This window comes from Parus major, chromosome 20, assembly GCF_001522545.3.
Source record: "Parus major isolate Abel chromosome 20, Parus_major1.1, whole genome shotgun sequence".
Taxonomy (NCBI): domain Eukaryota; kingdom Metazoa; phylum Chordata; class Aves; order Passeriformes; family Paridae; genus Parus; species Parus major.
In genome coordinates, this window is record NC_031788.1 from 1,417,639 (window position 1) to 1,442,844 (window position 25,206).

Sequence of the window (25,206 nt, forward strand, 5' to 3'; positions counted from 1 at the left end):
TATTAAAGGGGGAATTGAATTTTTTCTCCTTTTACATCTTTTCAGAAAAGCGAACTGACAGCAATGGCAGAGTGTATTTTGTCAATCACAACACACGAATCACTCAGTGGGAAGACCCCAGGAGTCAGGGGTAAGAAATCAGTTGCAGCTGCATGTACGATGAAAGTGTAAATGAAATTAAAATGTAGCCAAGTAGAGTGAGCCAGGAATTGCTGCCCACAGGTGAGACATGGATTGTGAGATGCAAACACCAGAGAGCTCAATATCAAGTTGAGATATTGGCCAAAATGGAAACTGTCACAATATTACTTTGTCATTCTACAGTTACCAGGAAAGCCTTGGTCAACAGTAAGCAGTAAGCTCATTCCCTAGGACAGCTTCTACTTTTCATAAGTAATCAATTACATTTGTCTAAACATTTGTGTCATTGGAGGAAAGAGAGACTTCTTTATATGCAGAGTCTTGAATAAGACTTTGGTTGTTTCCCAGACAGTCACAGAATCACAGAATGGTTTGGGTTGGAAGGGACTTCAAAGCCCTTCTCGTTCCACCCTCCTGCCATGGCAGGAACACACCTTCCACTATCCCAGGTTACTCTAAGCCCTGTCCATCCTGGCCTTGGACATTTCCAGAAATAGGTAGGAGACAGAAAGAAGGCAGACCCAAAAAGCTGTAGCACCTTTCCTCACACTTTTTTAGAAAAGGAGTAAAGGAGACAGAGAACTTGAGGCACTACTAGAAACACCAGAGTTCTATTTATTTTGGGCTCTGTCACTGTGAAGTCGTCGAGGTGAGGAATGGAGGCAGGAAGTTGAGGGTGAAGTGTGTTCAGTCCCAACTGCTTTGTTTGAGCTGAAAAAGTCTGGTGAAGCAACTTCACCTGTCCCCCGTAGAGGAGGGGAAGGGGGACAGCCAAGGCTGTGTGAGAAGGATCACAGCTGGAGCCACACACCTCTGCAGCAGCCAGATATGGTGAGCAGTGACTCTTGGAGCACCCCAACAACAGAATGTTTGGGCTGCACAGTCAGGACATGGTATTTATGGAGGGAAACCACTGGGGAGCACTTCACAGTGATATTACTCAGATCTTCCAAATATATTCCAAATATATTGAGATCTACTTTTGTGTGTAGCAAAACTGAGTTGGAAATTGTCAAAAAATTCTACATGATCACTATTAGTATTTTCTTTTATTTTTGTCATTCTGAAACATTTTTGGCTGCTGTGATTATACATGAGGCACCAAAAACTGCTTGTTAAAATTATGTCAGTTTTGGAATAAAAGCTTCGTATTAGAAGATAAAATTCTCTTGTTTGTGAAGGAAACAATAAACCTTCCTTACACTTTTCCCTTAAGGCTTTTTCTTGCCTTTATTTAAGGTAGTGCAAGCAAATGAGCTAATGTTTACTTAACCATTTTGGTCTAATTGAGAGCTGACTGCAAATTTTGGAGAGGGAGGAAAAAGCTAAAATAAATCCAAATGGAAGCTTTCTCAATCTGTAGATTCTCCAGGTTTTCTAAAATGCTTGCTGCCTCAGGTAATACTCACTTGACTTAATCTATTAAGTTGATCAGTTACCACGTATTTCCTTTTACCCACAGTCAGTTAAATGAGAAGCCCTTGCCAGAGGGCTGGGAAATGCGATTTACTGTGGATGGAATTCCCTATTTTGTGGATCACAACAGAAGAACCACTACATACATAGATCCCCGCACGGGAAAGTCTGCTCTGTAAGTGTTCTTAATATTTTACTTTGGTTTCAAAAATCAAGTTTAGCACATGGCATTTTTGAAATCTTTGTTTTTTTCCTCTTACTAAATATTAGGTAGGAAGGTTTACATGGAGCATTGTCCCTTAATTACCTGGGATTTTTCATTCACTGGAAGGCAGAGTTCTGAAAACCACAGAATCTTTCTTGTCACGTAGTGTAGGAGATTTGAGAGTAATGGAGGAGCCACATCTGTCCTGTTGATGACCAAATCCCTTCCTTAGAGTTACTAGTCTCTCTCTTTAAAACAGACCCAACCCTTTGTTTTTTTTATTTTTTTTAGGAACCAGAATGAAGTTGAAACCAGTTTACCTCCCAAGTTAACTGAATGTTATCACATCTTTATTGTTAGAATCTGTTTTTACAGTTAATGATCAGGTAGTGTTTTAAATGTACTGTTAAGCATTCCACAGTTCACAAAGGAATATTTTTCTTTTCAGTTTAAAAACAAAAAATTATGCCCCAAAATCAAAAATGTGACTAGACAGCCAGCTAAACAATACAGCTGTATAACTAATACATTTGCAGACTTTTACTTCAGTTAGAAAAACACTTGGAAATTCATTCTTTTCCTCCTTTTGGTTGCAGAGACAATGGACCCCAGATAGCTTATGTGCGTGATTTCAAGGCCAAGGTGCATTATTTCAGATTCTGGTGTCAGGTATGGATTAATTTTTTGGCAATTTTGGTTTTGGTTGCATGCTTTCAATGCCTTTTTCAGTGCCTTCCAATAAAGGGAATCAAACTACTCTAAGGATAAAGGTGAGTTAAATTAGGAGGGAGTAAATACAGGAATTGTATCATCTCATGTAAGCTTTAAAGCAGTGTAAGCTTTGGCTTTAAAATATTTTAGAATAAAGGAAAACATAAATTTTCCTACTTTTTTTGAAGTGGTGGGTTTCTGAATAGTGTTTTCTTGCTGCTGTTAATGCAGGAATATATGGAGGCACAGTATTTTTAGAATTAAAACAAGATCTGCTTTCTATATAAATACTCACTTCTGGCAGAAAATGCAGGGCATTTGTGACACAACAGACCTGTCCAAGCACTGAGGGATATACTGTGGTGCATGTTAGGGTGCTCTAACACAATATCAAATTCCAGTGAGTCAGTCTTGGTCCCCTTAGTTCCTTATATCAAGAGATTAAGTAACTTGATGTTTAGGAAAAAGTCTGTGGTTTAAATGTTCCAGTGTTCAAGAGTCACTGAATTATCCTTTGAAAACAGTGGAGAGACTAGCCTCGTTTTTCAGTTGGAATTTTGTGCAGTATAGCCTGAATGTTTTCATTTCTTATTAAACTGAAAGAATCACAGAATGGTTTGAGTTGGAAGGAACCTTAAAGATATCTCATTCCAGCCCCCTGCCCTGGACAGGGACACCTTCCACTGTCCCAGGCTGCTCCAAGCCCTGTCCAACCTGGCCTTGGGCACTTGCAGGGATCCAGGGGCAGCAACAGCTTCTCTGGGCACCCTGTGCCAGGGCCTCAGCACCCTCACACGTGCTGGAATTCCTTCCCAATATCCCACCTAAGCCTGCTCTCTGACAGTGAGAAGCCATTCCTTATGTCCTGTCACTCCAGGCCTTTGTCAAGTCTCCATCTTCCATGTTGGTTCCTTCCAAGGGGTGGAAGGCCACAATTAGGTCTGAAGCTGAAAAAAACCCTGAGAGTGTCTCCAGACTGAAAAATCCTAATTCTTTCAGCCTTTTCTCATAGGAGAGGTACTTCATGTGTCTCATCAATTCTGGGGTGGAAAGCCTTCCTCAGCTGGAATATGTTGCTGATCTTCATGTTTTTCAGGATCTTGTAGGAGTGCAATATTTAACCTGAGTAGCATCTGGAGGTGTGTTCATGTCACTGTAGATAGCAATGTTGGAACCAGTCTGTTCTCAGATTAAATTACAATTCAGATACCTTGATTGCTGTGCTTGTTTTATATTGATTAATGAAATTCAGCTGTACCTTTTAATACATACAACAAATAGCAATCCAAACTCAGTAGTGAAAACTTTAAGTGATTGTACCATTCATCTCTAAAAAATTTCCTTTCAGCAACTGGCAATGCCACAGCACATAAAGATCACAGTGAGCAGGAAAACATTATTTGAGGACTCATTTCAGCAGGTATTGTATTAAAACATGGGAGTAATATGCATGAAAAGTGGAGTTACCAAATTTATTCTCACATGTTATTTTTGAGCCTTCAATATCTTGCTAATGTTACTTTAAGTCTGACTAACCAAAAAAACACTAGTGTAATAGTTAGGCAGCATTGGCACTTAAAATATCATGCTAAAATATGAAGTTCTGGCACTGATTTTTGTGACAAATGTGATTTTTTTTATTTTTTCCTCAGAATGATTTAAAATCTGAGTTAATTTTGAGGAGAGTGCTGAGGCAGAACAGCCCCCCATTCTCAGGATGTTTCTGTGTTGTGTTTGTTGGTTCATTTTTCCTCACAGTGTGTTGTACTAGCATGGGCTATGTACAAAAAATATATTAAGTTGATCTTAGTCTGGTTGTCATGAAATGAGTAATTAAATTTTTTAAAAACAAAAATTATTAATTCTACTTGCATTATTAGGAGTGAAATTCTTATTAATCTCTGTAGACCTAAGGTTAAAATGATAAGGTTTTGTTAAGGTCTTTAGACCCTGATTAAAATTTTTCCAAATTATTAAATGCTCTAGTGCTTGCTAGAAAATAGTAGTAATTCTAACCAGTGCTTACAGCTATTTTTCTTAAAAAGAATTGATTGTTTTTCTTTCACTAAGATAATGAGCTTCAGCCCTCAGGATCTCCGGAGACGTTTATGGGTTATTTTCCCTGGTGAAGAAGGTTTAGATTATGGAGGTGTGGCAAGGTAAACTACACTAAAATGGAAGATAATAACTTGTTCTGCAAGTGGTGATGTGAAGGCTTCCCCAAAGTAGATACTTAAACTGCAGTGCTTTCACAATAGGAGTGAAGTTTATTCCTTACTTTGTAACATCTGAGGCAGATCTGCAGGATGTTTGTATGTCTTAAAACTGTATAAAATTATTTTCAGTTTGCATTAGGAATGACTTTAATTATCTCCACGATTAAAGAGATGCAGCTTACTAAACTGAAGTGAGCCTTTGACCCAGCTGTAAATGTCAAAGTAGAGTTCATTGAAAAAGTGAACAGAAAGCTACATTTAAATCCAAAGTCGTTACTGGAATGTAACTGAGAAGTGCATGTTAATTGGCATTCCCCAGCCCCAGATGTTTAGATCAGTGGTCGACTTGTAATGTGCTCATTTAGATAAGGGTGGGCTTTATCCAAGCCACTGACAGTTGTGTATCATTGCAACTTTGCATTTTAATTTGTAATTTGCTGTCAGTTCCCTTTGGTGTCAGTGTGGGCCAGCTGCTTTCCGGGGAAGGAGGCAGACTGTGCCAACAAGGGCTTGAGTCAACATGAGTTAGCTACAGTAATTTCTGCTGTGATTTTTTTTGAAATGAGTTTTTATTTTTTGTGTGATTTCAGGGAGTGGTTCTTTCTATTGTCACACGAAGTTTTGAACCCCATGTATTGCCTGTTTGAATATGCAGGGAAGGATAACTACTGCTTACAGATAAACCCAGCTTCTTACATCAATCCAGACCACTTGAAATATTTCAGGTTCATTGGGAGGTTCATTGCCATGGTAAGTCCTAAAGCTGGAAGCAGGTCAGTCCTGTAATTTTTCTATAAATAAATATTGTGCCATCAGATGGATAATTAAAAAAATCCATTTTTGAGTTGACAGTATCAGGTGTTTTGACTACAACTCCTGTTGGTATAAGGTACTTCAGCATATTGGCAGTCATGGTACTTTGATTGGTTTAATTCTTTGGCTGTCAGATTTCATTGAGCACAGAGTGCAGAATGGTGTCATATTAAGTACTGAAGCATCCTTTACATTATTTTATTTGTTTTTGTGTTCTTCAGGCTTTGTTCCATGGGAAGTTCATTGACACTGGTTTCTCTCTGCCATTCTATAAACGTATCCTGAACAAGGCAGTAGGACTCAAGGATTTAGAATCAGTTGACCCAGAGTTTTACAACTCTCTCATCTGGGTAAAGTGAGTTTGACTTCATTTTGTTCTTGAAATAGCAATACAATGTTTTTGGTTTTCACTTCTGCCAGGAAGTAGGTGTAAATCTGTTACTAACAACCCCACAGAAAAATATCATCTAACATTGCAGAGCAGTATGGAATTTATACTTTAGATATACAAAGAATGATTTGCTAATGCAGAGCCCTTGTAATTCATTGAATAGTCCATGCAGCATCTTGTGTTGTGTTTTTGTTGGCTGTTATTAATTCTAGCTAGACATAGAGATGTGGCAGTCTTGAACATGGTTACAAGTAAAACAGCTTGAGTAAATTCGACTGAGACTCCTCAGGTAACTGATTAAAAGAAATCAGCAAAAACCCATGTAATGTTTTTCTAGTACCTGGTTTAGTTAGAAAACAAAATATTTTGTGCTACATTAACATGAAGTTAACAAATATAGTTTATTATTTACTAACACATAGTTCTTCTGTTAGTCACACTTGGAATTTGAGTTCAAGGTTGATATTGAAGATTTAATGCTTTAAAGAAGTTCTAGCTGTCCTGGTATTTTTTCCCCAAGCTTAATGATTCCAGACCATTCCTACCTGCAGCCATCCACATCTGCATGATCAGGCTCCTCTCTGTCTGTGCTCTTGTGGAGTCCTTCTCTTCCACTTCTTTGCAAATTCATCTCCACAGACTAGCAAGTAAAAAGGATGTGGAGTTTCTAGACCACAATTATTTTTTGAATTATGTATTACAAATATTTTAAGAAATAATTTTTAAAACCCCTTCTGTCTAAAGCATTGTAATTCTGTACTGGTTTTGTCACAGGAGGATGCCACATGTTTTAGTCCATGGTTGATGTGCACCATTTGTTTCAGTAACACAGATTTTTTTTCCTTCAGTTAAAAATGTTAACAAATATATTAGAAGAAAAAGAAAGACAAACTGAGTAAATTTTTTTCTTCAGCTATAATAAAAAGTCTTGCAGAAAAATTAGTCTTTCTTGAGACTAAAGACAAAATATTTAATTTAAGAATCACACTAAGAATAGTTTTGAACATGCTTTGAAAACATCATAGAAGATGTGAGAATAAGATTGGGTTTTGATCTGCAAACTAAATATAAAAGCCAGGATTTTCATCCCCTATAGTGTTAATACTTGGAAGGTTTATCTTAAATACTGAGGAGCAGAGAAAACAGCTAATGAGATGTTTAAGAATTAAGACAGGAATTTTGTTTGGTTTTCAGAGTAGTACGTTCTGCACTCCATGGATATGCTGCTAATGTGCCTTCATTTAAATTCAAAGCAATTTCTGTAGCAATAGAAATCTTCTGGTCTGGAGTCCAGAAAAGGCTTTGCCCCTTGGAAAAAAACACTTAAGGATGTGAAAATTGGAGAAAAGGCCTCAGCCAGCCAAGGGCTGCAGAATCCTCTCAGTCCAGACCCAAACTTCAGTGTAGCTGAGCCTGCTTGTGTGTAGTGCTGCCAGAGGTACCCCTGAGGAAAGCATGTTTACAGGGGAGAAGAGCCATGTCTCTCAGGACAGACATAATTTTGTTCCTCACAAAAAGTCAAATTTTCTAACTTCGCAGAAAAGCATTCCTGGCACTTTTTTCAAGGGCTGTTTTTCTTATTCCCACAAGTCTGAGGATTTCACAAGGCTGACTGAGTTTGGAAGGGGACTTTGAGAAATCATCTGCCAAATCTCTGTGCACAAACTGAGCTGGAGCATGTAGCTTTCATTTTAAAAGGGATGGATGATGAAATAAAATCAGCCCTTCATCTGAGGCCTTCCCTCCTCACCCAAGGTTTCATGCAGTACCATGTATTTTGGAAAGATGATGTTCAGAAGTGCAGGTTGCATCATGTGGCTCAATAAACCATAGCCATGTTTTCCAGACTGGCATTGCTGTGTTATGGGTCAGGATAAATATCTGGATTTTGCACTTTATATTGGAGGAAAATGATCATGAAAACGTCTGCATATACAGGCAGTTCTTCACTTCACAAAAGCATAAATTAACATAAAAACTCCGGAACTTATTGCAAGGCCATAATTAAGGAACATCTCCTTGTCTTAATTGTTTACTTCCAGACCTTCTGCCTTAAGGTTCTTCATGCTCATCTCTTCTACTGTGTGCAAGTTCTCAACACAGTTATTTATATTTTTTTCCTTCCAGAGAGAATGATATTGAAGAATGTGGCTTGGAAATGTTTTTTTCTGTTGATAAAGAAATACTAGGTGAAATCAAAAGCCATGATTTGAAGCCAAATGGTAGTAACATTCTGGTCACAGAAGAAAATAAAGAAGACTACATCAGGTAAGAATAAATTAAGACTTTAAAATACTCTCATTTTGTTTCTTGAGTTCTAGCAACAGAAGAATGTCTGTGTCACCTAAAGCATTGCTGAATGAATAATTGCTGATGCTGGCAACAAGTGGCAGGTGTTTGGATCTCATATATTAAAGAGGAATAATGATAGAAATAAGTTTCTAATATGCGCTTTTCCTAAAGATCATGGTTAGAAGAAAGTCCACTTTTTTTCTAGCTTTATCTCAGTTTAGCAGAATACTATGACAAGAATTGTGACTGTCATCTATTTCATGAAATGTTACATGTTTTTTTATAAACACGTTATGTGTTTATTATTATAATTATATTGCTTCATAGCCTGCAGATATTCTAGCCAGCCATTTCTGGTTCATTTGGGATTTTGAGGGGTTGCTTTTTGTTGGGGTTTTTTTTTTTGAGAACATTTTTGAATGTTTTTGTGAATATTGTTATTTTTCAAAGATACTTAGAATTGCTCTTAGTTTTATCTGGACAGGTCTTGCAGTTTTAAGTGTTATGAATGATGTCATAGATTGTATTGTCATGAAGTAAGGATCATATTTGCAGCACCAAAATGTTTTAAAGCAACAGATTGAGTGAAGGAGCCTAAGAGTGATTAAGGAATAAAAATGTGAACAGTGACCTGCTTGTCCTGAAATATCCCCCCCCTTCCTCAGTGTGCAGCAGCACAGCAGCTCTGATTTAAGGTGTGAACTTCAAAATAAAAGCTTGGAGGAAGTGCATGAAAAAAAAAAGTCATCACACATTGGAGGCACAAACTAAACTGAATCACAGAGTTTTCCTCTTTGTTACAGTGTGTTCTGTGAAGGCTTTTTCTGTGGGCAGAGGGAGGGAGTTGGGAGTGGGCTCTGTTTTCATCGCATGAGAAATCTGCAGACATTTCAGTGATTCACAAAAGAGGTGGTGTTTGCATAAGAAACATACTAGCATTTGGCAGGAGGGAGGATCTTCAGAAAATCATTCTTCTCTAGTTCCTAGGAACCCAGGGAGAGCTCAGATTCCAGTTTCATTCCGATTCTTTTGTCTTACTGCAACTCTCGCTTTAAGTCCCCCAAGTTTCTAGGACTGAAATAAGAAATAGCCACTTCTTTAGACTCCAGTGTCCTGACAGGTTAGGCTTGAATTCAGCATAATATCTGCTTCTCCCTGGGTTCAGGTTCTCCATGTCTCCTGCCTGCTTTTTACCCTTGTATTAATGGAGAGTGGAGTTTCTGCCACAGAGCAAAGTTTCATGATTAACAATAACAAATATGGAACTTTCCAAATGGACTTAGTCACTCCTTGGTAAGCTGACAGTCCTGCTGCTCTTCACCAGTACATCTTGACTTGTTTTTTACCTTGGCATGGATAACAACTGAGCTTTCTGGGGAGAATATCAGACAAAATTGTCAAATACCTCAGGACTGCTGTGCTCTCGTTAATGTAATCAGTGAAGAGATGCTGCCTCCTCTTTGAGTCTAAACTACTTCTGTAGCAGAATGGTTGAACACTTAGGGTAATTTAGAGAAAAAGTGAAATCATTTGCACAGAGTAAAGGCTGCTGATAAAATTATACAGTGCTCTATCCCCAGAACTTTCCAGACTTTCCATGTTTTTTTAGCTTTGCTTACAGTTCATCTCAAAATAGGCAAAGATGTAGACTTTGGTTAGAATGGGCCATTTAAATGACCTTGGTGTGTCTTCTTTTCCAGGCTAGTAGCAGAATGGAGACTGTCCCGAGGTGTTGAGGAGCAGACACAGGCTTTCTTTGAAGGCTTCAATGAAATTCTGCCACAACAGTATTTGCAGTATTTTGATGCTAAGGAACTGGAGGTAAAGGATTGCTTGGCTATTGCTGGATCCAGGTCATTACACATAAAATAAACTCCAGTTAGTACATCTGAAGAACAGAACTTACTGAGGCTGACAACTCTTTCATAGGGAATATGGGGGAAACTTCATGGGACAGTATTAGATTAATGTGTTTTCCTTAACTTTCCTCTTTGCAGCCAACTTAGATGTTTCTGAACACCAAGATTCTGTCAGCAGAAATTTCTTATTTTGTTTTTGTGATTGTTTGATTTGCCTGTGTTCAAAACATGAGAAACTTGACAGAATGAGAGATAAAACGAGATACATAGTGGATGGTTGCATATAAATTGGGCCAAGTTGTTGGTTTGGGTTTGATCTCTCAAAATTACACTTTCTGAAGCATCTGTTCAGTTCAAAAAGTAAAACCATCAAAACAAAACGTCCCATCCCTAGTGAAGAATTGTATGGCTGGGCAAAGATAAACTGGCTTGAATGTCTACATAAAAGCCCAGAATGGTCTGGGTTGGGATCTTAAATAACTTTCCATGTGCAGGGACACCTTCCACTGTCCCAGGCTGCTCCAAGCCCAGTCCAGCCTGGCCTTGGACACTTCCAGGGATCCAGGGGCAGCCACAGCTGCTCTGGGCACCCTGTGCCAGGGCCTGCCCACCCTCCCAGGGAAGAATTTATTCCTAAAATTGCAAACTCCATTTTTCACAACAGAGATGCTCTCTAATTTGTGGCTTCTCCAAATACCCTTCATGAACCATCACCAGTCTTTGTTTGTAGAAGTTTTGGATGAAGTTTAAAATTAAAACCAAGTGTACTGTTATTGCAGGTGCTGCTAAGTGGGGGTCCAGTTGTTCTCTTTTTCTGTGTGTGAGTCACAGAAGGAAAGTGGAAATTTGTACTCCTCTGCTTATTTCCCTTCTTCTGCCCTGAAGGTACTTCTCTGTGGAATGCAAGAAATTGACCTGAATGACTGGCAGAGACACACCATCTACAGGCACTACACCAGGACCAGCAGGCAGATTGTGTGGTTCTGGCAGGTTTGCAGATTTTGCTTTATTCTCAGACCAGCAGAAGTTACAGAATACAGCTCACTGAACCACAGTCAGGACATTGAGCACACCTGCAGAGTGCAGATAGAAACTGTTACTGCTAACCCAACTGTTCCCAAAAACCACATTACTGTTCATCTGTGAACGGTGATGATGGGAAAATCTGAAGATTGAATCTATCCCTAAATGTTTATTTCAATTACTGTTTTTCAGTTTGTGAAAGAAATAGATAATGAGAAGAGGATGAGACTCTTGCAGTTTGTGACTGGAACATGCAGATTGCCAGTAGGAGGATTTGCTGACCTCATGGGTATGTATTAATAACCCTTCTAATGCAGGAGATACTTCTAAAAAGAACCAATTTATATATTTATGGCATTTAATGTATTTTATATTAAATGCTGTTTTGTAAGCCATGCATGTACTTGAGCTATGATGGAAAAAGATGGAAGGAATGTTTACATCTATTTATTGCGCTTTAAAATCACTTCAAATTGATGCATTTCTCCACATGCATACTTTGATCCAGGCAGAGCTGTATAGTGAGACAAATGTCCCTTCTCTGTGCAAATAATGGTAATCCTGTCTTTATTTAAGCCTTGCATGCTTCAGATGTGAGTTATAGTGATACAAAGGTAGCTGGACCTATGCCTTGTCTATTGGAATTTGTTACAGGGAGCAATGGACCCCAAAAATTCTGTATCGAAAAAGTTGGAAAGGAAAACTGGTTACCCAGAAGTCATACCTGGTGAGTACATAACAAATCAGAATATTGCTCTGGTTTTGGTGACCACAGTCTGCTTTGACATGTTAGTAAATTGGTAATATGCTGAAATGGTTGAGACTGTGAAAGCAAACACAAATTACACCAGTCAGCTGTGTTGTTGAGTGACAACTGAAGTTCAACTCAATAAGTTGAGCTGAACTTGTGAAAAGCTCTCGTGGCATGGAATAGATTCCATTGTGAATTCCATGGATTTGTGTAATATATTACTGAACAATTAAAGTAATTAACAGTACTGTCTAACAAGGTTGGGACTATCCTTTGTTATCACTGCAGTCCTTAGTAAAATAGCCACAATCACACACTTTCAGAGAAAAGGTCACTTCTACTCATTCCTTTGGGTGTTAATGGTAGGCAAAACCACAGAAATTGAAAATTTCCTATCTGAATAATGACTCTAGTTAACCACCTAGAGGTTGATTTTCCTCCAACTAGGAGAAGTTAATGAAAACTATCACTGTGTGAACACTTGAATCCTAACCTCTGCCCTTAGAAATATATACATTTATATCAATTGTCAGCTTTTCCTGGGGTATAAATCCCAATACCCATCTCCACAGCAAAAATTTCAATCACCCATATTAAGAATGGATTTTTTTGTTCCTATTGGATTCTTCATCAGTACTTAGTTGGTTTTTTTTATTTCTCAGTTTCAATCGCTTAGACCTTCCACCATATAAGAATTATGAACAGCTGAAGGAAAAGCTGTTATTTGCAATTGAAGAAACAGAAGGATTTGGACAAGAGTAGCTGAAATTTGCACCTCGAAGAATGTGAACCCAACACGATGTATGTGCTTCACTTCTTCTGCTTGTTGCACACTTCATTGTAAAGTAGACATGACTTGGATTATTTAACAGTACTAATGTGTAAATAAATGGATGTTATCCTGAGGTTATTCACATTAACTCTGGATTTCTACTGAGCACTTTCAGAAATCAAATGCGCAATCAGATATGGCTACAAGTGACTAATGACCGATGTAGAGATTTTATACAGCTATGGGCTCTGCTTTGTTTTACCATTCATTAATTAGAATGTGTCCTTAATGACTGACAGATTTTTAACAATAGTTTTGTCTTTCCTTTTTAGTAGCATTTTTGCTACTGATGCACTGGGAAGTTCATTGGTAGCTGCAATGCTGCAGCAGCATCCTCAGCCTCTTAACAGCAGTGTCAGAGCCAGTCTGGATCCACCTCCGTGCCATGAGCAGCTCCATTCCTTAAGCTCCTTTTTCTAACTCAAGTGTGGCCAGACTGTTTTTCCTTGCCTGGAGTCTGTTCAAGTGCCAGCTGGACTGAAGCTGCTGTTTAAGGGGATGTCAAACTGTGGCACAAATCCAGGGCATAGCTTCGCATTGGTTTATCCCAATCCTGCTCCTGTCAGCAAAAGAGACACCTGCCCAAAGTTGTTGGAACACTGCTCTGTGCCCTCTGAAGAGTTCTGAGCTTTTGCTGTGTAACACATTTTAACTTTGAAATCAATATTAACACTGTGGTACTTCACTTGTTTTGCAAAAGACAAGCCCAGCTGGGTTTGCACTGACTCCATTGAGGTTCCTGTTTGCAGGCTGTTTGTCAGCAGTGTTAATGGACATTACCCTCAGTGTTTTTCCTACATGTTGCAGTCAGTTTGCTCCGAAGAGTTCGTTTGGCTCTCAGGAAGACACACAAAACAACTGGATTCAGAAAATGATCCTACTCATCATTTCTGCGGATGAACTGATGTGTGAGACTGGCTGAGGCCAAGAGGATTAGAAAGTTCAGACACGGATTACAGGTTTTTTGAGAAGCTGAAGCATCATTAAATAGTTCTATAAAGTTTGAAAGTAAAGTTTTTTGGGGAGGTTTCTAAGCTAATTCACCCTAAGCTGCTTACAGCTAGTAACTTTTGTAGCGAGTTCCTGTTGAATTAACATCTTTTATTTCTTTTTAGAATCTGTTAATTCTTTTCCGGTTTACAATAACATTTTCCATTTTACTGCTCCTTTAGACTGAATGCACTTTTTGGGTCTGGTCAGGCCTTTCCCTTCCCCTGAAGGGAGGAAGTCAGACACCAGTGAAATGAGCTGTAGCCACAGAGAGAGAGGTGACACTTGAAATAACATGTAGCACAAAATAAAGCGAACCTGCAGCTCAAAGCACTGGGGCAGGAGCTGCATTTAAGACTCTTTTCAGATGGCAGAGCTGAAACAGGATAGTGGGAAAGTGTAAAACTGAACGTTCAGTCTGGAAAAATATTTCTTTCCTGCTGTCTCATCCATCCAAAACTGCAAGAGGGAAAAACTGATTCAGGCCTGAGAACCAAGACACTACAGGTTTTAACTGACTTCAAAAGTGTGTCAGGGCTCATTGATAAATACTTAAGGAAGGCAAGTGGGTGGGACTTGTAAGGCTTAATCGAAGGAAGGCCTGGGAAGAGGTGCTGATGATACAAAAATGCCCCTTGTTTGAAGTTTCATTGATGGCGAGAATTTACCTTCAGGTGTGACTGGGAGACTTGCCAACTTCCACAGCATATGGATCTATCACAGTATACAGCTCATGAAGAAAAAAAAAAAGCCTTATATATATTTTCTGTTAATATTAATTCTTACAATGAAATGTAGTTATCTAACATATTTACGAGAGATTAAATTAAGCAAGATAATGCAAGGTTAAGCTATGAAAAATAGTCTATGTTCTGCATATTGCTTTACAATTCTTGTAGGGAACCTAGAACTGTTGTTCATGTATAAATATCACCCAAAAGGCTGTCAGCCCTATATTTTTAAAATAAAGAATAGTTATAATTGAAATAGCCTTAGCCCTAGTTCTATAGGGTTTGGCTGTTGAATATTTTTATGGTTGAAATGTTTAGTTCAGAAAAAACATACTTGCTTGTATATATTTTTGATGTCCAGGATTCCACTTATTCCATTGTTTCTTTAATTTAAATGGCATGTTTATATGTCTTTTCTGCTGTACCAGAATGGGAGAAAGGGGGCTGGATATCCCATGCACCAGATATGATTTAAAAATATTGCAAAAAGAAGAATTCATTGAGGGGGGGAAAAATAATCAGTGAAACATTGGATTTGGCCAAATATAAAAAGTTTAAAGCAACTTTACAGTGTTACATTGACAATATTTCTGAAGACACAAGTTCAGATTCCTTAGGCATTTGACTTGTGAATACTAACAAATCTGTTAAATTTTTACAGCATGTTGTGTAGAAGTTAAAAGGAATGACACAAGCCACTGGTGCACTTTTCAGTTCTTTCTGGGGATCTGGTGAAGCAATACAGGGATGAGCCCAGAGCAGCTGCTATCCCAGATAACAGGTTTTTGTGGATTTGATTTACAAGTGAGATTTTCAATGGAGATTGATGAATTTGTCTCCCACTGCTTCAACTGTTTCAGCAACCTGAGCTGCATAAATTCATAGTATGTCACAAATGTACATTCATATGCAACTGTCCCTTGATCCTACTTACCAAGTATTAAAAGAAATTTTATTTAGAATTTTCTCTCATGAGAATGACATGAGAAAATTAAATACTGAGAATTAACAAAGCCTTATTGTTACAAGTAGCTCAGGAACTGTTCATTTACTAATGACATGCACAGTAAATACATCATGTCTTTATCTGATCTAGTATGGAAGTTTGGGGTTTTTTAAATCCAGTTGCTTGTGTTTAAAAAAAACAACCTTTTTTTTAATATTCTGAGAAAAATGAAAAATTATTTGGGGGTGTTAGGGGTTTTTTGTGGTTTTGTTGGTTTTGATTTTGTTGTTAAATTTTTTTTCTTTTATTACATGCTGCACTGGATTTTTAATCTCAACTCTGTTATATTGGTATCTCCAGCCCCTTTTTTGTGGTGTCTTTTAATTTTCTCCAAGAATCACTGTTTGTGTATATGTGCTCTAGTGAACTCGTGTAGAAACTGGGATCAGCAGCACTGGATTGTAAAATATTGTACTGAAATTCATTGTCGATATTTCCTTGCATTGTAATTTCAAATACTCAGGTAACTGTAACAGTATCTCAGTAAGTCAAATACTTTTATAAAACTACTTAAAGAGCTGGTGGTCTGGTCCTTATTCCTTACGTGTGACAGAATATCCAGGTGGAAATGAATTGTGTATGTGCTCCTGGGGGTGAGGGTCAGGTTGCCTGGACTTGTCCTTCCAGTAGGATTCTTTAGGAATAGTTCTTTCCCAAAGCCTTGTCCACCCTTGTTGGTTGCATTGGATATTGAGTGGGAGATTTTGGACACAATTTGTGGATTTTTAGTGCTTGTGGATGCTACCCTGAGGAGCCAGAGAGGGCTGAGAGGCTGCTGAGGCCTGAGGGAGAGGGGCTGGAGGGAGGTTCTGCAGGAGCCACTGCTGTAACATCTCACTGCAGCACTGTTGCAGGGATCCTAGCAGTGAGGAATGACACTGCAAGTGGTTTGGATTGACAGAGGAGGGGGAAAAACTCCAGTGAGACCAACCAGCCTTGTAGTGTACCTGATCTGCCTTGAAGGAAGAGGTGGCATTTAGAGTCTTCCTGTCATCAGAACCTCTCCTGGTGGCCACAAGCTCTCCCAGATAACTGAGATGGGCTTTGCAATAAGGTTCTCGTCCCTTCAGTGCTCACAGGACTGTCCCCTGTCAGGTCTCAGGTCGGACTTGATGATCTCTAAGGTCTCTTTCAACCTAATTAATTTTGTGATTGTGTCTCAGGGACCTGATTCTGTCCAGTTTGTTCAAATGGTCCCTAAAGTGCTCATCCTTCCTGAAGGTACAGACCTTCCCACTGGGTTCTCCCTCTGCTGACTTTCCCAGGTGTTCCTACAGGCTTGGTTAACACAATTTTGTCAGGGGCAGCAAATCCCAAGGATAATTTTTCTGTGCCAGACAAATACATGCAATAACTTTCTCTGCAGCAGGGAAGCTGGTGTGGAGTCATTTCCTCCAAGCTTTGAATGGAACAACTTCAAAGCATTGTAGTAAGTTGTGTAAACCCAAAAATTTGACACTGCTTTTGGCAGCTTTATGTGAGTACAGCTACAAGGGTATTTCACATACATCTGAAGTTTATTTTAAAAAGGCAAAAATTAATCACAGTGCAATGTATGATAAAGTTGTTTTTTTATGTTTGCTTTGATGATGAGGGTGCTAATGTCAGCACCAGCCCTGGGGTGGGAGTGTTGAAGGTTCTGTTCATTGTTCATGGTTGTTTAAACAAATGTGTTTGGTTTAGGTGTCTGATGGCAGCTGCGTACTGCATATTATTGCCCAAATCATCCACCACATCCTTACTATTGCCCAAATCTTATCATCACACAGACTGGAAGTTAAATCAATCCATGGCAAAATGACTTCTTATAGCCAAACTGTAAAACTTGCTGCTGGACTGGTAAAAGATATTAGAAATTTAGGTTGCAGAGTTGTAAATAGCCACTGGAAGAGGAATATCCATATATTAAAATAGCCATATCTTTTGGACCCTAAAGAAGGATTTTTTTCCTGATCTCTGGCAATGCCTGATCCCATGTCCATTCTCAGCCTGTCAGCCTAGCAGTGCATAACAGAAATCTTGCTTTCTCTAAGGAGAGTCTTGGTAGATTGAAGAGGCCAGTGAGTTTACCTGCTGTGTCAAATCCCAGCTTCCAGAGAGGGGGAAAAAATATCTAAAAATACTTTGTGAGGACATGTTTTACATTTCACCCAATACCAGCTCTCTGTGACTGCTGTGGGAGCCCAGTGTCTGTTTGCTGATTCTGGGGTCATGGTCCCAAAAGAAGGAGCATTCAAACTGATAGGGAGTAGGTTTAGATTGGATGTTGGGAAGAAAATCTTCCCTGTAAGCGTTGTGAGGCCCTGACACAGGATGCCCAGAGAAGCTGAGGCTGCTCCATCCCTCAAAGTGTCCAAGGCCAGGGCTTGGAGCAGCCTGGGCTAGTGGAAGGTGTCCCTGCCCATGGCAGGGGGTGGAATGAGATGGGCTTTAAAGGTCCCTTCCCACCCAAACCACTTTGGGACTCTCACTTCTAGCAGAGCCTGAGGTCCGGGGGAAAGTCCCAGCTGCTGCTGTTGTGTGTAGAACAGAGCAGGGGTTATGCAGGATGCATTTCTTCAGTGTGTCATTTTGTTTTCCCATCAGACGCTGGGTCATCCCCACCTCTGGCATCCCTCCCTCAAGGGGAGCCGAGAGCTCTTCCTTTCTCACTGGCAGGGGCAGCACACACCTTTGCCCTCAGGACGCGGATCCCCGGTGCTGTGGCAGGGTTTGGGGTGCACCATGCCTTGGAGTGCTTCTGCCCCTGTCCCGGGGGGCTCCGGCAGCAGCTGAGGGGACGCGGCCATTTGCGGGGAAAAAGAACTCCCCACACCCGTTATCACAGAATTACAGAATGGTTTGGGTGGGAAGGGACTTTTAAAGCTCATATCGTTCCACGCCCTGCCATGGGCAGGGACACCTTCCACTAGCCCAGGTTCCTCCAGGCTCCGTCCAACCTGGCCTTGGACACTTCGAGGGATGGAGCAGCCTCAGCTTCCCTGGGCAACCTGTGCCAGGACCTCCCCACCCTCACAGGGAAGGATTCCTTCCTAATCTTTAAACCTCCTCTCTTTCAATGTGAACCAATCCCCCCTTGTCCTGTCCGTCCAAGTTCTTGCAAACAGACTCGTCCCACCTTTCCTGTAAGTCCCTTTCAGGTCCTGGAAGGCAGGGCCTTCACTGGTGTCCCTCCAGCGGGATAAGCGTCCCGCTTGGGGAAGATTCGTGCGGGTTCCGAGGGATTTGAGGGCTCGGGGCGGTGTCTCCGGAGCGGTCCCGCCCCACGCTCCAAACGCTTCCGGGGCAGCGCCGGGGCCGAGACGGGGCGGAGGAGGCGGCTCGATCATGGTGGGTGAGGCCGGTCCGGAGGCCGGGCGGGGCCCCTGTGCCGTCCTCGGGGGTCTCTGTGCCTCCCCGGCCCTCGGGAGCTCCTGCGGCCGGCGCCGAGCGGGGCGGTCCCGGTCCCGGCTCCCCTCAGGCACAGGCGCTGCCCCGCGGGCGGGGCCCGGGTAAAGGCGAGACTCCGCCGCGGGGGCTGAAAGCTCCAGGCCCGGTTCGGTTCGTGTTGGGTTGTGTGTCGGGTTCTGTGTCAAGCCCCCGGGCGGGGTCCTGTTTGTGTGGGGCGGGCCCGGAGCTCCGGGCCGGGAGAGCTGCGGGTCCCGGCGCTGCCTCCGAGGGGCTTCACTGGCTCTGGCCGGCCCTGAGTCACTGCGGGGAGAGGCCGAACCTTCCCCCGATCCAGCCCAGCCCTGTGCCGGGGAAACGCTCACAGCGAAACCTGCATTTCCTGCGGCTGCCGGGGCACATCCCTGAAGCTGGAAGCAGTCAGGAAAAAGAGACTGGGTTTGGGTGTCTAATAGCCGGGGCTGTATTCCTTCTGTTGTGATTGTATTGGAGGTTTCTCCCTGCTCAGATGTGTTGCCGGCTATTGCATGTTGATGAAACTGGGGATCAAAAAGTATGTCAAAATTTGTAAAATAATTGCTAACCGAAGTTGCAGAGGGAAAATTGAAATTATATAATAAGATGTGATTTTTAGGCAAACCTAGGAATTCAGGTATTGCAGATGAAAACAGGAAGATAAAGGCTGCTGTTGTACATATAGCAAAGGGTATTTAGCAGCAAAACGGTGTTGAGGGAGTGTTCATTCTCCTTTTCTAGAGTGCATCTCCTCCATGTGCTATCTCTTGTAGTCATTCAGCTTTTCATTAAAATGGTGTGTGTCTGTGTGTGTTTCATGAGTTAAACATGTAATTTTTTTCTCAGTACTGTTTTTGTTGGTCTGCAGTGGAACTGCACTGACTTGTGGAGGTGCTAGACAAGCCCCAGAATGGGAATAGGAGGAGCAGGACCTTCACACATCAGCAGCAGTGAACTGTCAGAGCAGATCACCCACCTGAGAGTTAGATCAGCTGAAGGTGTTAGAGGAAATTAAAAACTGGCATCCTTCTTTATGGATGCTCCTTTGCATCTGAAAAGGTTTATTAAGGTTCTGTGAGGGAAAGTATTTAATCAGGACTAAAATCGTGCTAGTAAGAAAGCAGAAAATGAGGTCATAATAGATTTACCATTTTGCCCTTGTCTTTTCTCACCATTTGTGCAACCTTTTGTATGTTCTTTGTTTAATCTCCCTTGTCTTCCATTTGAGAATAGTCCAGCATTCAGAAATAATCAAGAGTTTTGTTGAAAATACTTGAATTTTTCTGGGCTGGATCGCACAGAAAAATTTGCTTCATCAAGACCAGCTCGGGGGGATCCCATCTCTTACGAGCCACAGGTTGTGTTACCAAAAGCATCCTGAGGAAAGTGCTGGTGGTGCTGGGGTTGGTGTTTGTTGTGTTGTGCTGTGCTGTGCAGGGTTGTGTTTGTTGTTGGACAAGGTCTCTTCCCAGGGAACAGGGCATGTGACATCTTTGTGTCCATTTGCTGTGGGAGGAAGTGGAGAGGGTTGTTCAGGGTGCCCGGGGAACACAGCCTTGGCCAAATGCCCCTTGTAGGTCTCACCTGTCATGGTTTGAGTGATTCCTGTCTCCCCAAACCATTTCTGGGGGACTCTGCCTTGCAGAATCTGAAAGACGTTGCTTGTTTCTGTTTCCTTTAATGGGAATGAAAAGTGCCAGCTTTGGAAACCAGCTTAGGTGCAAGATTTTCCCACCCTACTGCAGATGCCATAGTTACATTTTAATGAGTGTCTTGTAGCAGGAAAGTTGTGCAGAAGGTACTGAAACCTCCTTTGATGGTTTTCATAGAGCAGATAAAGGACTCTTCCCTTGGCCTGCATTGGCATTTTTTCTTTTTTAATTTGTAAATTATAGGCAGTGGTTACAGCCTCACAGACGTCCCAGCACAAATCAGAATTAGAAACAAAGAGTGTTCATTCATTGTTTTTCCCCTTACTTCTCTTATTTGTAATTGCTTTTGGCATTCATTTGATAAAAGGGAAGGTCATCTTGCACCCACAATGTATCTTTTTCCTACTTTTTTCATAAAATCCATGTCCATTTTCAAAGATGATTTTTGTTTGACACCTAAATTGTAGCAGTCTGATTGCAGCTTCCAGCTGCAAGCCTTCAGCAGGAGGCTTGAGGAGGAGGAGAGAGGGGAGTTCCAGGATGATAATCACAAATGAGTAAAGAAGAAAGGCAGGTGGAAAATAACTGGAAAGGTCATGCAGAAAAGGTGGCACCAAAGTACAGACACTTGGCTGTATAAAACAGTGTAGACATTGGTTGTTTAATCATCCCTGTGCAGCTTTGTTTTCAGCCACGTTTTCCCAAAGCTTTGGTGGGAGGCAAAGAGCAGCTGTAACCCTGTATTGATTTGTGCTTTGTCTTGCAGGCTGAGGTGGAGGAAACACTGAAGCGAATCCAGAGCCAGAAGGGAGTGCAGGGAATCATCGTGGTGAATGCAGAAGGTGCTGTGTCAGCCTCACTTTTCCGACTCATCACTTACTCCAACCACCCACTTTGAGGGCTGCTGCTTATACCACTTGCACTTAGCTTAGAGTCCAGCTTTGGGAAAGGTTTTCCTGCAGCCCAAGGAGACAGACAGACAGGCTACAAGAGAAAATTTGGTTTCCAATTTCTGCAAGCTCACTTTTTTATTTTAGGAAATAAATTCAGATAATTTGCATAAGCTCCGAAATATTTTGAGTTATTGCAGTGTTTGAAACTGAGACCTATAAAACTTTAATCAGTAGCCCTGAGGCTCTTACAAGGTGTAAAACTTGCTGCTGGGCCTGTCCAGAGCACTGCTGGCCTGGCAGACTCCAGTTCTTTAGCACTGTCTGGTGCTTGTGATCTCGTGGAATTCATCAGCAAGTTGTCTCTTTTTGGAGTCTCTGAAGAGTTCAACAGAGCAACTTCTTCAGAGCATTCTGAATACACTGTGAACAGTCCAAAAATTGAATATTTCCTAGAAATAATCCTTAGAAAAGATGACAGTAGCTACATGTGAATAAACTGAGGATCAGATCATGCAGCTTGGCTCCTGCTCTTCTGTGCTTTTCTGTGATGGTTGAGTGGGTTGTGCTGTCTGTGCTGTAGCTGCAGTTACTGGAACACACACCTGGTTTTGCCCTGCAAAATTTGCTACTTGGCTGTTGTGTTCTGACCCGGGAGCTGGGGTTTCATTGGCTTTTGGTGGGAAAACATGTCTAATGGGTGGCTGAAGTGTAAGGGAGGGAAAGCTCTGGCTGAAGAGTGTGTCTGCCCTCCAGGCTGGTTATCACTGAACCAAGGACCTCCCCAGACTGCACCACCTCTTAGGGCTGAATGTTGGAGCTTCAGCCTTGGAGCTGTGTGATGCAGCAGCTGATGTCCCCCATAATCACTGATCCCAGCCTGGCCTAGCTCAGTATTATTTAACTGGTGTTGGGGAGCCTTTCTATAGTAAAAAAAGATGTCCCCAGTCAGGAGAATAACCTGCAACACTGGTATTTCCTCTCTCCTCTACAGATAATTACTTTTTTTTCTATTTCTAATTCTCAAAATGCAAAAGTAAAGCACTGATGCTACTAGAGGCAAACAGTTCTCACCTACACCTGTGGTCCCACATCTCAGCTTTTTCATATCTTGTTTTTCTTCATGTTTTCCTCTTGCCTTCAGAGAGAACACTCCTAACCCTTGGTGCAGTGAGATTGGACCTGGTGATGCCCAGAGTGGGGGTGGTTCTGGATGTTTGTCACTGAGCCTTGCTGTCCCTCTCCTGCAGGTATTCCCATCAAGAGCACCATAGACAACACCACCACCATTCAGTACGCCGGCCTCATGCACAGCTTCATCATGAAGGCCAGGAGCACCGTGCGGGACATCGATCCCCAGAACGACCTCACGTTCCTGCGGATCCGCTCCAAGAAAAACGAAATCATGGTTGCTCCAGGTAGGAGAGAGCAGGGCAAAAGCAGGAATCTGGGAATCCAGCAGGATTGTTTTCTCTTGAGACTGACACTGTCAGCCTGGAAGGAGTCTGCCAGCTGCTTGTGTTCATATTGGATAATCCCTTCTTTCCAAGAAGCTCTTCTGCTTTCTGGAGAGTTGAAAGCTTTATCATTTGTCACTTATCAGACCTAAGTTTCCTTTTTCATATTTGAATGTGGCAATTCCCTTCCCTCATTTTGTGTAGATCAAAGTAGAAGGTATTAGATAATGCTTGAGAGAGTGCTGCACCCTCTCATGTTTTGTTTTTCAGAATAAAACTGTAGGATTTGGGAGAAATTATGTTCTGGGGGCAATTTCCATTCAGAACTGTGGACTGAGTGATAAAACAGGACAGTCCTGACCTTCCAGTTCTGGGAAAAGTATTAGAGCACACTGTAGATGTAATCATGAGTCATGGTATTATACAGCAACAGCAGCAACCTTCTTTTCAGGAAACATCCTCAGCATTTTGTTTGATTCCAGACTGGGAAGCAGCGAGATGAGTGCAGGTCCCTCATGTGGCAGGAATTCAGCCTTGTCCCTGTGTGCTCCCTGCTGGGATGGGGCTGGTGGAGAGGCCAAGCACAGAATGGCACTTCCCTAGGCAGGCTTGGCTCAGGGCAGATTTTAACACAGGCTCTGGTTCATGCTGAGGCAGCCTCAGAAAAAACTGCTGTGGCCCCAGTGTGCCTGTGAGAGAAGGGCAGTGGCTACCTTGTACCAGTTACTGTAGTTTCCTGGCAGAAACTGGGTTAAATTCAGCTGCCCTGGGAACATGCAATTTCTAAAGCTGAGAGTTTTTTGCAGTAAAACCCATAAAATAAATGATCTGACATTTGGATCCTATTTTGCTCATTGAGAATGAATGTCAGGGCTCTGGAGTTTCCACAGCACACCAGAGAGATGTGAAAAATGTTGGAATTTACTGTTTCTGTGAACAAATACCAGAAATAAAACAATAATTTTCTTTTTTCTTTTTCTCTCCAGATAAAGACTATTTCCTGATTGTCATCCAGAATCCAACTGAATGATTACACTGACTCAGTCTGGTTTTTTTCCCTTTGCCTGTTTTATTTTCCCTGTTTTATTTTCTATTTAATGGTAAAGAATAGAGCATTAGTGTTAACTGTGCTGTGACTCTTCAGTAAGGTTTGGGAAAATGAAAGCAGGTGGTTTTGTTGTCTACAAACAGAAAAAAATGGCGCTTTTTGTATCACAAGTCATTTTGAGGGGGAGCTAGTGAGTTGAAATTTGGCAGTAAAAAATGCAACATATTCTTTTAATAGCTAATATAATAAATTTCAAATGATAACCAAAAAAAGACTATTCTTTGTATGCTTCTATGCTTCTTTCATCACTGAGCTCTGCTTTTACACTCTTAGTTTTGAATGGCTGTAAATATGACTGCCTGTCCTCTAGTTCTGTCTTACTCTGTTGATTTTACTTCAGAAAAGTCTGACCATAAGAAATTAAAGTGTCACCAGTAACTGGTTTTGTCTTACGTGTTTTTCTTCTGAAGATTTTAAGTTTTCTCATGATTGATTGAATTTTTCTTCAAGAAACAGAACCATCCTAGGACTGTTTCTGTTTGTCTGTTGCTTTCTCTGAACAAGGATTTGGCCCAAGGGCATGTACAGTGCACTCACAATTGACTCTTGTGTTACAGCGTTTTCCTTCCACTTTCTTTCTGTTCCAGATGGAATTTTCATGGCTAAGGAAGGCCATTGAGGCTGTCCATGGGAGATCTCACACTATCACAGCTCTATAGCAAATTTGATCTGCTATTTTCCTTTAGTATTTTTTTATTGATGCCATTAAGCACAAAAAAAAAAAAACAAACCCACATGGTTACTCCAAAATGCTCAGTGGGTTATTTTGGTGGAGATTTTCTTCAGAAAAAAAAAAAAAAAAAAAAAAAAGAAGCAGGGGTGGGGGGTGTTCCAGAAAATGTATCTGTGGAGATTTTGGTAAAAAATGCTGTTGACTTGACATTTGTGGCTTTCAGAGCCCAGCAAAGGGTGGGTGTGTGGGGGACTCAAATAGCCACAGTAACCTACATGTTCAGGGTTTTCTCTGTGCATTTTCAGACCTGGGCATTACTTTTTGGACTGTGTCTAATGTAGGTGGTGCCATGAAGGTCAGAAATGCCTGTTGGGGTCTGTAGCCCTGTAGCATCAGTGCTTTGGTGTCCCAGCTGCCCCCGTGACTCAGTGTTGGTGGTTGTTGTTCATGAGCTGCGGCTCCCTTTACACTAGGTCTGGTTTAAGTCATTCCATCAAAACAGGGAATAGGATCTGGAATTCTGCTTGGCCTTTGGAGCAGCTCCTGATACACAGCAGTTTACATAATGCCTGATCTGCAATAATTGATTGCTGCTTCCCAAAGAAATGACCTCCAGCAAACTGAAGCCTGGGTAATAACTGAACAGT

At 41.3% G+C, this 25,206-nt stretch overlaps 2 protein-coding genes across 7 annotated transcripts in view; both read left to right on the forward strand.

The window, feature by feature from the left end:
• The window catches only part of ITCH (itchy E3 ubiquitin protein ligase), a 64,665-nt gene extending 42,073 nt beyond the window's left edge, over window positions 1-22,592 (forward strand). For 2 of the 5 annotated variants that reach the window (XM_015647604.3, XM_033519190.1), the window contains 15 exons: window positions 46-130; window positions 1,604-1,732; window positions 2,359-2,431; window positions 3,822-3,893; window positions 4,544-4,632; window positions 5,280-5,439; window positions 5,724-5,857; window positions 8,021-8,161; window positions 9,886-10,006; window positions 10,930-11,034; window positions 11,260-11,356; window positions 11,722-11,794; window positions 12,481-12,619; window positions 13,458-13,609; window positions 21,198-21,273. In XM_015647604.3, coding sequence (XP_015503090.1) covers window positions 46-130; window positions 1,604-1,732; window positions 2,359-2,431; window positions 3,822-3,893; window positions 4,544-4,632; window positions 5,280-5,439; window positions 5,724-5,857; window positions 8,021-8,161; window positions 9,886-10,006; window positions 10,930-11,034; window positions 11,260-11,356; window positions 11,722-11,794; window positions 12,481-12,580 — 1,379 coding nt within the window. In that variant the 3' untranslated portion in view covers window positions 12,581-12,619; window positions 13,458-13,609; window positions 21,198-21,273. Of the gene's footprint in view, window positions 1-45; window positions 131-1,603; window positions 1,733-2,358; window positions 2,432-3,821; window positions 3,894-4,543; window positions 4,633-5,279; window positions 5,440-5,723; window positions 5,858-8,020; window positions 8,162-9,885; window positions 10,007-10,929; window positions 11,035-11,259; window positions 11,357-11,721; window positions 11,795-12,480; window positions 12,620-12,922; window positions 13,610-21,197; window positions 21,274-22,571 lie in introns of those variants that run through there. The other 3 variants (XM_033519189.1, XM_033519188.1, XM_033519191.1) reach the window with 3 other exon arrangements.
• On the forward strand, window positions 18,610-24,268 carry DYNLRB1 (dynein light chain roadblock-type 1). Of its 2 annotated transcripts, none has more exons than XM_015647846.3 (4): window positions 18,610-18,707; window positions 21,198-21,273; window positions 22,572-22,739; window positions 23,765-24,268. In XM_015647846.3, the coding sequence occupies exons 1-4, from the start codon at window positions 18,705-18,707 to the stop codon at window positions 23,806-23,808; spliced, it is 291 nt and encodes a 96-aa protein (XP_015503332.1). In that variant the 5' UTR covers window positions 18,610-18,704; the 3' UTR covers window positions 23,809-24,268. The 2 variants fall into 2 exon arrangements, with proteins under 2 accessions (XP_015503332.1, XP_033375083.1); XM_033519192.1 differs by lacking the exon at window positions 18,610-18,707 and adding an exon at window positions 18,988-19,317.
• Window positions 24,269-25,206: the final 938 nt, after the last annotated feature.

Coding starts and splice junctions, on each gene's coding strand:
- DYNLRB1 (XM_033519192.1), top strand. CDS start 19,273: ATGTGTTGCCGGCTATTGCATGTTGATGAAACTGGGGATCAAAAA. Junction 19,318..21,197: donor ATGAAACTGGGGATCAAAAA/GTATGTCAAAAT, acceptor TTTGTCTTGCAG/GCTGAGGTGGAGGAAACACT. Junction 21,274..22,571: donor CATCGTGGTGAATGCAGAAG/GTGCTGTGTCAG, acceptor CCTCTCCTGCAG/GTATTCCCATCAAGAGCACC.